Here is an 11,642-nt window from a genome sequence, read left to right as displayed (position 1 = left end):
AAGGCGATCAAATTCAAAGACGTACATTGTTGGCCTTTGTTGAAACCGAAGTTGGGACGCCTACAGATAAAAAATTGAAGTGGTGGTATGCCCCACCACTGAAGCCGTCTACATTTGGAGGAGTTTTTACACACCGCCTGAAAACATTTTTTTCTTCTGAGAAGATGCATTCGTCTGAAAACGGGTGTCGATAGAAGAAATGGACGAAAACACTGGAGGAGGTGGCGGCAGTGGTAATGGCGCAAAGCCCATTGGAGCCCCGTCGAACGCATTGCGCTCGATAGGCGTCATACAGTTTGTTCCCGGAGTTCCTAATGTTGGAAAATCCGGATAACACCGAAAACTAGCGGATTCAGCAGAGCACAAATTGCAATTAGTTGCAGCAACTGCTGAGGATGGGGGCTGAAACCTCAATAAAGAAGTGCCTTTGACACGATATCGAAGCAGTGGCGCCCCACGGGCAGGGTGTTGCGGCATATCCATCAGGTTCATACAAGAATCCCTATTGAAATGCTTGTTGGAGTCCTGCCAATTCACTCCATATACGGAATTTGCAAATCGTAAAGAATCATTTTGAGTCTTTGAAGAAACTGTAGTCAGCATTGGCCCCGGCGTTGGCGCAACGGATAATGAATTCGTCAGCATATTCAGTTGCCGTTGCGGCTGTTGGTGTGGGTAAAAGTTCCGTTGGCTCGAAACTGCCAAAGCAGGTGTAAAAGCGTGTACCTCGCCAATGGTTCCGCGTGAGTTCGAACCGCCCTCATCACGCTCATCTCCGCTTTTTTGCGCAGGGTCTTGAAGAGCAAGGAGATATGGCGACTCACAAAGCTGGCTTAAATATGATGCACAAAAAAAAGATGGAATAGAGCATCGTTTGCATCGTACCTGCCGTGGAGTCACTGATAAGGACGAGCACTCCGAATTGTGCTTCCGAAGCACCATCAAAGTATGTCCAAAGAGTTCCTTCAACACACTGTTGATAGCATCAAAACGATTTCTTTGCTCCGTCGCCACCCGCACGGGATCTGAGACAACGCCTATGCTTTCACACGTCCTATATGATCTCTCAAAGCTGACATCACTGTATTGACTATTCGCAGCCAAAGAGGATAAGGATGCGTCACCAAGTACAATGGATCCCTTTTCAAACAGAGCAAGGCCCTCTCGAAAAGCGCGGCGAATACGTTGCAAGTGATTGCGACTAACCCCACGGCAGAGACTGGCACTCCATCGTAACGGATCCATCACATTCATTGTACGGAGGGAGAAGTGACTAGTATCAAAGTTGGAGCAAAACAAAGTAGCGTCTTCCTGCACGCCTCCACCAGAATCAAGGCGCATCTGCTCTGTCTCTTCCGGAATATTCTCCATATTATTGAAGCCTGCATCCGTCCCCCCCATTTCCCGGTGCAATCCAATTGAATTCTTTCGTTCATCCTGACGACGGATATGTTCATCACGCAAAATGTGTTTCACCCAATTTACTGTTATAAGTGGCTTAGCGCGACGACGAATGCAGTGCCCCAGCTCCCTCTGTCCCTCTGCAGTAAGACCCAACATACTCATTCCCATGGGATCCTTAAAATCACTCTCCTCTTCCCCACCCATCGAAGAGTTGGGAATGGCGCCTAAATTTCCCCTTTTTCCCGCCAAAGCCTCTAGCTGACTGAGATCAAACGGCTTTCCATCAAGGCAATCGCATGGGAGTGGGCCAAAAATCGTGACACAGTAATGCTCAAAATCAAAAAAACTAAAAAACTTCAGGAAACGCGCAAAAAGTTGAAGCGGTGAAATGTTTTTGAAGAACTCTTGTGGTTCACACCCCAAATGCCCCTCGCCGTCCTCCTCCCTTTCCTCCACTGAGCCAACGTCTTCGACAAACTCCACGGTGTTCATCATCGCTATGAGCATAATGGTGGCCGCATAGGAAGAAAGGTACCCACCTTGTCCACTAAGTATGTGCGCCTCGTAGCAACACCAAGCCTTCAACAACAACAGTGTTCGTTTTAAAAGATGCTGACAGCCTATCAACATATCCATTTCCTGCAAAAAACGAACACACACAACACCGCCCAGCTGGCCAACAGTAATATCAAAGCAGCCGCCTTCCATAACAAGCTTCAAGACACGAACCTCCGCAACTACAAGGGCTTCAACGTAGACATGAGGGTTGTTTTCACGCAAGTACTCGGCCAAACTTGAAAGAAGCTCTCCACCTGCAATTGCAGCTGCTTGAGATAATGACATATTATTATTATTATTATTATTAGTATTAGTATTATTATTAGTATTAGTATTAGTATTATTATTATTATCATGATTATTATTATCATTATTATTATTGCGAATGCTACCGCTTCTGCTCATAATTGCACGAGCATGAGAGTTAACAGGGGCCTCCTCTCGCTCAATGATCTTGGTCGGATTTACAAGTCCCTCAACATCAAATGTCATATCATTATCACCGTCTGGTAAAACAGTATACGTCGCAACACTTCCAAATACGTAATATCGCAACTCGCCGTATTGCAAACCTTTACGCCACGCCTCATGAGCAATAGCCTCCGTAAGATACTCAGATACGCAACGTAATTGCTTCTGCCGTCGCCACATCATTTTTTCCGCCGTTTGAGAAAGGTACGCCACGATTTGTTCATCCACAAGTTGACTAAGGGAGGAGCTCACCTCTGGTGTAAAGCTGTAACTGCGATGATGATGCTGATGGCACGTGGGCGGCTCAGAGAGAGAAGAGATTGACCTACCATTAAATTCATACATTGCATTGCCATTTTTTATGGCGGTGGATGTGACGCCGTGTTGCTGCTGATTTCCCCATAAGGAAAACGAATCCCCCCCATCTCTATCCCCTCTTCCCATAGTTGTAGGTGCAAACGTTGTTACTAAACTCGTCTGCGATTCTGCAAGCACAGAGCCAGATAACTGTAGGCTCTTTGGCAATTGCCCTATTCTTTCCTGCGGCGCCGGTAAATGGTCACCGGAAGGTATCTCTTCGCTCAGTATGTGATTTTTTTTTTGATTTTCTTCCTCATATTCATTCTGCTGCTCTGGTTGCTTCTTCTCTCTGTGCAACAATGTCGATACCGCCTCGGTATCACAATACTCCCCCATGGGAATTACTACAGGAGCGGGCATCAGCTCACCTGTAGTCCTATTCCCTTGATTCCTTTTGGTAAGAGATGGTGGAAACCTTTCTGTTTCCTCTTTAATCAATATATTTCTGGAAAAACAGTCTTCCGATGGTTTTATTTTCTCATCAATACACATGTAACCACAAAATGAGCATTCACGAACTTCAGGGAATGCATTATTAGTTGCACATGGCGCCTCGTCAATGAGGTTGCCTTCCTCAGAGAGTGAAACGCAGTGTTTCTCTTTCGGAAACGAATGCGGAGAAACGAGGCGGCAACTGCCGTTGAGAGGCATCCCATCGCCCGCCATAATTCTGCCGCTGCCATCGGTTTGACTCTCAAAGCATTCACCTAAAATTTTATCTTTCTCCAGCGACTGGGAACACAGTTGCAGGCTGATCGAGCCCTCCAAAGGAGGTGCTTCCTCAAGCATGAAATCCTTGGGAGGGTGAGCGTTCCGGATCTTCCTCGGCATCATCATGGGATTCTTTCGTCGGGTCTGTTGGCGCCGACAAAAACGATGGCACTGAGCTTCGTCGTTGATGTCCGTAAACCCAGTACTGCTCTTCGCTGGGAAGTTTTCTAAAGAGAGTTCCGTGGGAGGAATTCCATACGACACACGTGGGGGCTCCACAACAGGCTCCGTTCCTTCTCTTCGGTTAATTTTGCCCCCCGCTGTTAGGTGTGGTTTTCCCATTTCTTTCGTCGATGGTGTCCGCCGTGTCGCAGTGAAGGGGTGGTTGGTGCAGACCCGAAAACACGGCAAATATCCGCCGCCGAGGGTACTAGTCGGGGAGTAAAGCCAAAGCGATTGGTTCCTTTGCTTCTGCGGTCGGCCAATGAGACAGACCGGAGAAAAGAAAAAAAAAAGAAAAAATATATTTAAAAAAGTTATTAGAGATTGCCCGCGCAAATTACAGGCTGAAAAAAGTAGCAACGCCACAACCGATTCCTATTCGCTGTGTTGCAGCACAACAGCATGAGAAGAGAGGTCAAAAAAAATAATAATAATGACAACAAAAACAACAGAAGCCTAAAAGAGGGCAATACGACGGTGATGCTCCCGTAGAAATTTATATATATATATACTTTCTCTTCTTTTGGCTTCAATGGCAGTCATAAACACACGAAGTAAAGAAATTCCGTCTCGGCGCAGTGAAAACAAAACAACAACAAAAAAAAACTGTACAAAACAAAAACCTCGAGTCTACACACAATGAAAATAAGAATGCCCTCCTTCTTATTTCCCCACTTCCCCTTCTGTCTCTCCCTGGAAAGAGCATGCATACATTTGTATGCAGATGCGCACGTCACACCGCTTCATGGCTGTGTGTCTTTTTTTTTCTTTGTTTTTTACTCTTCCTCCCCACACACACACACACACACTTTCTCTCTCTCTCTCTATATATATATATATATATATATGTTTCGGGAACATGCACACGGAGGGACCAGTGTATTACATCAAATTCTTCATCTTCTCCAGTACTTCTGGGTGCTTCTGGGTGATCAGCCGCATATCATCTCGTCGAATACGACCATCTTTGCGCACGTCCAAAAAGAACATCAGTCTTTGCGCTTCCTCATCAATGACACGTTGTACCTCCTGGTCTTCAACATCGCAATCACCAACGTAACGTGTTGCCGCAGTGATAGTGTTTCTTATGTCATCAAGAGAAAGATAGCCATCCTGATCGTCGTCATACGCGTTGAAAACAACAACAAAAAGCTCCTCGGTGCTGTACATCACCGCCAAATGATAAAGCAAGAACTCCCTAAAGGAAATCACACCATCGCAATCGCGATCGTAGGCACGAAAAAGATGCAAGTACATCTCTCTGTCCAATACCTGCGCCGATGTCTTCCTCACGGCACGATTGCCGCCCTTACTATGAGTGTACTTCGCGTAACTAGGGAACCAGGAGGCCAGGTGGGTTCGTCTGTAATTTTTATACACACCCGTACTGTCTATGTAGCGCTTGAATTCGACGGGAGTCATGACACCCTCCGGCGCTGCCTTGTGGAATTTCATGAACAGAAACTCGATGGCCTCCTCAGAGAAGCGATCCTTTACGAGTTCCTTGTATTCCTCCATTTGAGCACGTGAAAAACCTTGTCCCATCGTTACTCCCCCTTTTTTTTTTAATCACTCTTCTTGCTGTTTGGCTACAGTCTGTAGGCCGAAAAGAGAGTATGTGCCCTATAAAAGTATCAGTCTTCCCTTCAATAAACCACAGTAGAAGTGTGTACGCAATGGGAAAGCACAAAAATATTCCCCTTCGCGAAAGCAAAAAATAAACGCATCACATCCTCACGACAGCTCCATTTCAGCATGTGTGTTCTCTTCAACTCAATTCTTTTGTTTTTTCCGCCGCCACAGGAAGCGTGCACCGTGGCCGCGACCCCTCACTCTCGCTGTATATACTCTCTTTCCGTTGCACACCATATATTTCAATCCCGTGCATATCCCCAGTCACATTCCCACATCCAACCTTCTCCAGGTAAAAAAAGCAACGCTGCTAAACATAGCTTCAAGAATGGGTGCTCACAATGTCTCCTCTTCTGTAAAGATCACACTGATGAAGGAATTTGACGATGCCCCTTGACTCATACATTTGCCGTTAGCGTCATAAAAAGTGGGGCAAAAACCCCCTTGATGTCTCCTCTGGCAGCCCCCAAAGTGACGGGGGTGGCCACGCCAAAAAAAGAAACCGTCTCTCGCCATGTGGAGCAGCTGTCGACTCCCTCCCCAAACTTAGCCGCAAGAGGCAATGCGCCCCATTGTGAAGTTGCGAACGCATTCATGTGTGCATTTATTCAAGTGCGGACACAGCCCTTCCCTGGACGCCAAAAAGAAAAACGCCCGCTGCTTGTTGAAATGCGGTGGCAGAGAACCCACGGTAGGCGCCCCCAACTTTCGCCGTCCCCCGTTCACGGCGAATGGGACCCAAATCAAAGGCGCACTCGAACAAAAAAAAAAAAAAAAGCGGCAAAAAAAATCACAACAAACAGCATTCGATGGCAAAAAAAAAAAAAAAAGGGTGGCGCAGTGAGCTCCTCAGTTTATTCAGTGGAAAAAAAAGGGAACAAAACAAAACAAAAAAAAAGGACAACAAAAAAAACTTTTTAATGTACAAAAGCCACCTACTGTCGGGTTTTCCTTCACATTCTGTCTGGAGGGTAGAGTAATTAAACAAACTCAAAAAGATAAGCAGTCAACAAATTTCGTACATTAGAAAAGGAATAAAACAACCACAACCACAAATAGCAACAACAAGAAAAAAAAAAATGTGATCGCACACGCACAACTGTAAGTCACCTCCCTTTTTTTTTTTGTGTGTGTGTATGTCTTCTGCAAGCACAGCTGAGAAAAAAAAAAAAAAAATTAAGCATCTCGCACTGAAAAGAGTAGCGGTCCTGAATGCTTCCGTCCGTGCAGGTTTGCTTCAAATAATTTGGGAGATAAGGAAGCGTAAATTCTAATTGGAATGGGGTGGCATTCTGCCCTAACGCAAAGTTGCAAATGTTAGACAATGAGGAGACAGCAATTTAGGGTTTACGGCGGAGTGGCCCTGAGGCGCTTGGGTTTGTTGGACCTCCAGCGCCTGGCTTTCCCTCCCCAGCCACAGGAGCCGCAGCGGCGATCGTTAAAGGAGGCCGACGCAGTAAACCCCACACACACTCCCTACAAATATGCCATTCCCACCGATTTATGTTAAGAAAAAAAAAAAAAAGCAAGAAAAAAAATTTACTGCCACGACCCGCAGTGACGGCTGCCACCGTTGCTGACGGTGGCGTCTTTGTCACGTAAAGCACCACAACGAAGATCCAAGCTGCTTCGTGCCGCCGTATCAATGCCCTCCTCCCCTAAAAACTCCACACCGCACGGCAAATTCTCAGCAAAGCCACCCCGTTCCCTACCCGGAGAAACAGGCAAAGACGCCGCACGCATAGCCCGTTGCAGGTGCCGAATTTCAACCTGCAACGCTGCAATAGTGGCCTCTTTTGCCCGCCGTTCCGCAAGTCTCGTCTGCTTCACCTCCTTGAGATGGTTCGCATGTCGCTCAGATGCACGTTGCTTGATCAAATTTAGGACTTCGCTCAGCTCATCCTTTTCTAACGCATGACGATCTCTCCACTCATGCAGTTCAAGCAACAGAAGCGCACGCGCTGATTCTTCTTCATTTATTAGAAGAGTCCGTTCAACGATTAACGCGCCCTCCATCAATCCATTTTCCATCAATTCTTGAAGGATTCCGTAATGCACACGACAATAATCACGAAACTCCTTAATTAACTGAAGTCTATTTACATGTTCCTGTCTTTGAACCTCAATCAGAGCAAACGTCATGTCCTCCGTAAAACGCAACGCCTCGAATTCCATGCAATAAGTGCACATAATTTCTTTTTGTTCCCGCATAAAAATTACCTGTTGTATTTCTTTATGATGTGATTTTAACTGTTTCCACGACAAATTCTCGTTCATTCGGCAGCTAGCACGACCCCACGACTCCTTCTTTTGCAGAGACAAAAGCTCAAATTGTTCCTCTTGCAACGACAGCAAAACTTCTCTATTAGCCTCCTCCTTTTCAACCGTCCTACGGAGGCCTGACCGCAGTACACAATTTCTTATATTCAATTTGTGTTCCATCCATATTCTTCGGCGTTCCAGTTTTTCCTGTGGCTCAACTAATTGTTCCCGTTCACTCTTCTCATCCAAAAACAATATCCGCCGTAAATTTTCTCGTTCGCGGCGTTCCACCGCCTCTAACTCTCGCTCCTTCAACCGTGCCTCTCGCATACGCTGTCTCATCAGCCGTTCCAAATATTTTTCCTGCTCTGCTCGCCGCACTTCCGCTTGTCTTTCCTTCTCTTGACGCAGGCGCTCCCCTCGATCTTCTTTTGCGCCACAAAACGGGCGTCGGGGACGCGGTGATGGGATAGGACGCACGGTGTCCGGTAAGACTGCCGCCGAGTGAATATCACGCGCCAAAAAAATTTTTGGAACCTCTTTATTTGTCCCCCCTTGCGGCGTGTTTTCGGAGGCTGTACGAGGAAAAGGAGAGGCACGCCGAATTCCAGCGGACGCACATGCTCGACGATTTTCATTCCCTGTACGGAGCTGCTGTGACCGTTGTAGAATTTCTTCACGTCTCTCTTGTTCTCGACGCAAAGCCTCTAGATCGCGCGCAAGTTGCTCTCGTTTCTCCTGTTCTCTCCGTTTGCGAATGTTCGCCTGATGTTCCTTTTCTCGTTTTCTAAAGAACTCCTTTTGTTCCTTTGTGTACTGAGAAGCACGGTCTCCCCGCGGGGTGGCGGCGGAAGAGGCCCGTCGCTGACGTTCCCCCGCCTTTCGTGCCGCGTAGGAATTAAGCTCCTCGTAAATATTACTCGTTGCGTTTCCAGGCATCGTATAAGACTTGCAGCCAAAATCCGAGGTATACCCGGCCCGTGGCGTCCGAATTCCCGTCGAAAATGAATTGGCGCCCAGTGGTTGATGCAAACGAAGGGTGCAGTCATATTTTTGCTTCCGCTCCAAACTCGAAAGGATTTCGTATGCCACACGAACATCGCGAAATTTCTCCGCCGCTGACGGATCGTTGAGATTTTTGTCGGGATGGTACTTGAGAGCCAACGCCTTGTACGCCTGGCGCACCTCCTCTATGCTGCTAAAATTTGGGAGCAGCAGCGTTTGGTAGAGACGTCTCGACTTTTCAAGCTCCCCAGTCATTTCGCTCCGGCGCAAATCACCCCGTTTCCCTTGTAATCCTCCCCGCCCCTTCACGGCCCTCGCCCCTCTCTTCCGTCCGCACTTTTCTTTGGATGGCTTTGCCTCCGCGTCTCGCCTGCCCTTTTTCTTCCTGCACTTCTCGCAGCAGCACGAGGCGTCACAAGCAATGAACTTACAACCTCAGATGCAAAAAAAAAAAAGTGAGAAAAAGAGAAAGAAACCAAAAAAAAAAAAAAAAAACATAATATCTAGCGGTGATGACACCTCGGCCTTTCGCCCACACACACAGAGGGAGAGTGAGTGAGTGAGTGAAAGAGAAGTTCGTCCCCCCTTTCACGACGAACAACGCTGTCAGTCGCATTTGTGTGTGTGTGTTTGTGGAGGGGGGGGGTATATGTTTCTGCCTCCTTCATCGTTTCTTCATGCCGCCATTTTCACGCATGTACACCACAAAAAACCACGCAGTTCCACACACACACACAGAGAAAAAAAAAGGGAAAAAAAAGAAAAAAAAAACAATGCTAACAAACTCCACAATTAATGCATTCAACGCAGTAACAAAATAAAATATTGAGAGAGTCACACATCAAACAAGAAGATTAAAAGAAAAAAAAAAAAAAAGAAGGAAAAGAGAAGCAAAACCAAAAAATACGCATTCGGAATAAGTGAAATAGCAGACAAGTGGTGTACCGTCTTAAAATATTCCCTCCACCCCATTTTTCATTCGCTGCCGTCCAGCACACACACACACACACACTCAGAGAGAGAGAGAGAAAGAGAGAGAACAAAAAGAAAAAAAAAAAAAAAAAAAGGTACATACATAAATAAATCACAAGCACGCAAATGGCTTCTCTGCATCAGTCAACAATATTTTCTGCGCACCAACTCTCTAATCCTCGTTGCGGTGCAGTTTTTTTTTTTTTCTTTTTGTCCCCCTGCTCACATTTCATCGCCATACGAAACGTCTGCTTTGGTTTCCATTTCTCCACGCGATGACGGTGACGCCAAATGCACGCTCACACAAAATCAAACAACCACGAGGCCCCTCCTTCACTCCACAAGGCACAGGCGTCTCGTAGCTCAACACAAGGACCTTCTTGCCCGCAAATCCCCTTCTCCCGTTGGGGGGGGAACGGAATGAATGCGCCAGTGACGAGTGTTGCTGCTGTTTTGTTGCTTTTGTTTCATTATTATTATTATTATCATTTTCTTTGTTTTTGTCGTTCGTCCCCACCCCTCCACTGTCCGCCACCCTCTGCAGCCGGCGGTACGCCCCACGCCGCTCCCCCTTCACTCCACCTCCCATTCCCCCGTCCAACGCGTGCATACAAGAAAAGGGATGCGTACAAAGACAAAAAAAAAAAAAAAACAACCACAAACCGTGCAATTGAATGTACAGACACGTGCGCGTGCGTGCCAACAACAACAACAAAAAAAAAAAAGTCGTCCCGTAATTGCGAGAATACAATCCGCGTGGCCAATCGACGTTGGCGCACAAAAAAAAAAAAAAAAAAAAAGTAACAACAGAACACACAAAATGCACAGACACGGTGGTTACGTGTAAGTAATTCAACGAAAAACGTCACACAAAACCCCCTTTTCCTCCATCCTTCCATCGCATACAAACACATGCAAAAACAAACCAACAAGAAAAGAATGCGTCCACCATACAAAAAAAGAAAAAATATCTGCCAGCACCCTCTCCCTCTCGGATGAAATCTGCGCGTACACAACAACATTGAATACATTATAAGCACAGAAATGTATACAAATATATTTATATGTGCATGTACACATGTATACGACTCTGTTTACTAATTTGGAGTCATCCTCCTGATTTTTTCCCCCTCCTTCACCCACAGCGGTAAGAATTCACAAAAGGAAGTCGGAACACTTTCTTTTTCTCTCTTTTTTTTTTTTTTTTTTTTTAATTGCTGTTGTTGTTGTTTTTATTACCATTCGCCGTTGCCTTCAATTTTTTTATTTTTTTATTTTTTTTTTTCCATTTATTTATTCACGCTCTTTTGGGACGCAAGAAAACCCCATCCACCCAAAAAAATAAATAAAATAAATAAATAAATAAATTCAGCCATTGTCGCGCATTGGAGTAAAACAAAACAAAAGAAAAAAAAAAAAAAAAAAAAGACAAACAGATGAAGAGAAGGAAATATAAAAATACATACAATCAAAATCAAAAGCAAAGAAAAGAATAATCAATCCAAAGAAATAAGTAACATAATTGACATCTACGCATCAATGCCAGATCTCCTTCCCAGAAGATTTCACTATTTTGTACCGTCATGCCATTTTTTCTTTTCTTTTTTTTTTTTTTTTTCCTTCCTTTTTTGTTTGTATAGTCTCTCTCCCACCAGATGCAAATACAGATATAAACATAGTCATACATGTATTCATATCTATATAAAAATCAATAAATAAATATATTTATATGTGGACGCGTTGATGTGGAGCAAATTACCCCTTCATTTCTTCCTATTTTTTCCCCCCCCTCCCCTCCCCTTCTCTTCCCCTTCGCATTATTACTTCACTTCGTAACTTTCGCAACACACATTCACACACTCGCACACAGAGAGGAAAACAAAAACACACAAAAAAGAAAAAAAAAAAAAAACCGTTGCCGTTATTATTGCTGTCAACTAACAAATATCCCCTTCTCTTCCGTAAGGCATACAAACACACAGACAGGGAGAGAGAGAGAGAAAGAGAGAAAAGAATATGCATATAAATGCATATATATATATATA

The 11,642-nt window shown here is 45.2% G+C and overlaps 3 protein-coding genes across 3 annotated transcripts, besides 20 other annotated features; all 3 read right to left on the bottom strand.

The window, feature by feature from the left end:
• Positions 1 to 11,642: a sequence feature (heterozygous, Esmeraldo-like haplotype).
• On the bottom strand, positions 127 to 3,846 carry Tc00.1047053503455.30 (hypothetical protein, conserved; the record flags this gene model as incomplete). Its single annotated transcript, XM_801707.1, has 1 exon — positions 127 to 3,846. The coding sequence occupies one exon, from the start codon at positions 3,844 to 3,846 to the stop codon at positions 127 to 129; it is 3,720 nt and encodes a 1,239-aa protein (XP_806800.1).
• Positions 2,247 to 2,343: a microsatellite.
• Positions 4,010 to 4,039: a sequence feature (AT_rich).
• Positions 4,308 to 4,347: a microsatellite.
• Positions 4,552 to 4,574: a microsatellite.
• On the bottom strand, positions 4,609 to 5,271 carry Tc00.1047053503455.20 (hypothetical protein, conserved; the record flags this gene model as incomplete). The annotated part of the gene is made up of 1 exon (XM_801706.1): positions 4,609 to 5,271. The coding sequence occupies one exon, from the start codon at positions 5,269 to 5,271 to the stop codon at positions 4,609 to 4,611; it is 663 nt and encodes a 220-aa protein (XP_806799.1).
• Positions 6,224 to 6,271: a sequence feature (T-rich).
• On the bottom strand, positions 6,898 to 8,880 carry Tc00.1047053503455.10 (chaperone DnaJ protein, putative; the record flags this gene model as incomplete). Its single annotated transcript, XM_801705.1, has 1 exon — positions 6,898 to 8,880. The coding sequence occupies one exon, from the start codon at positions 8,878 to 8,880 to the stop codon at positions 6,898 to 6,900; it is 1,983 nt and encodes a 660-aa protein (XP_806798.1).
• Positions 9,069 to 9,120: a sequence feature (T-rich).
• Positions 9,366 to 9,396: a microsatellite.
• Positions 9,482 to 9,520: a sequence feature (T-rich).
• Positions 9,640 to 9,664: a microsatellite.
• Positions 9,667 to 9,691: a microsatellite.
• Positions 10,377 to 10,397: a microsatellite.
• Positions 10,775 to 10,809: a microsatellite.
• Positions 10,855 to 10,897: a microsatellite.
• Positions 10,933 to 10,965: a microsatellite.
• Positions 10,990 to 11,024: a microsatellite.
• Positions 11,187 to 11,231: a sequence feature (A-rich).
• Positions 11,296 to 11,328: a sequence feature (AT_rich).
• Positions 11,473 to 11,509: a microsatellite.
• Positions 11,578 to 11,606: a microsatellite.

Source organism: Trypanosoma cruzi, genomic scaffold (genome assembly GCF_000209065.1).
Source record: "Trypanosoma cruzi strain CL Brener 1047053516469 genomic scaffold, whole genome shotgun sequence".
Taxonomy (NCBI): domain Eukaryota; phylum Euglenozoa; class Kinetoplastea; order Trypanosomatida; family Trypanosomatidae; genus Trypanosoma; species Trypanosoma cruzi.
This window is presented reverse-complemented; position numbering and strand designations above follow the sequence as displayed.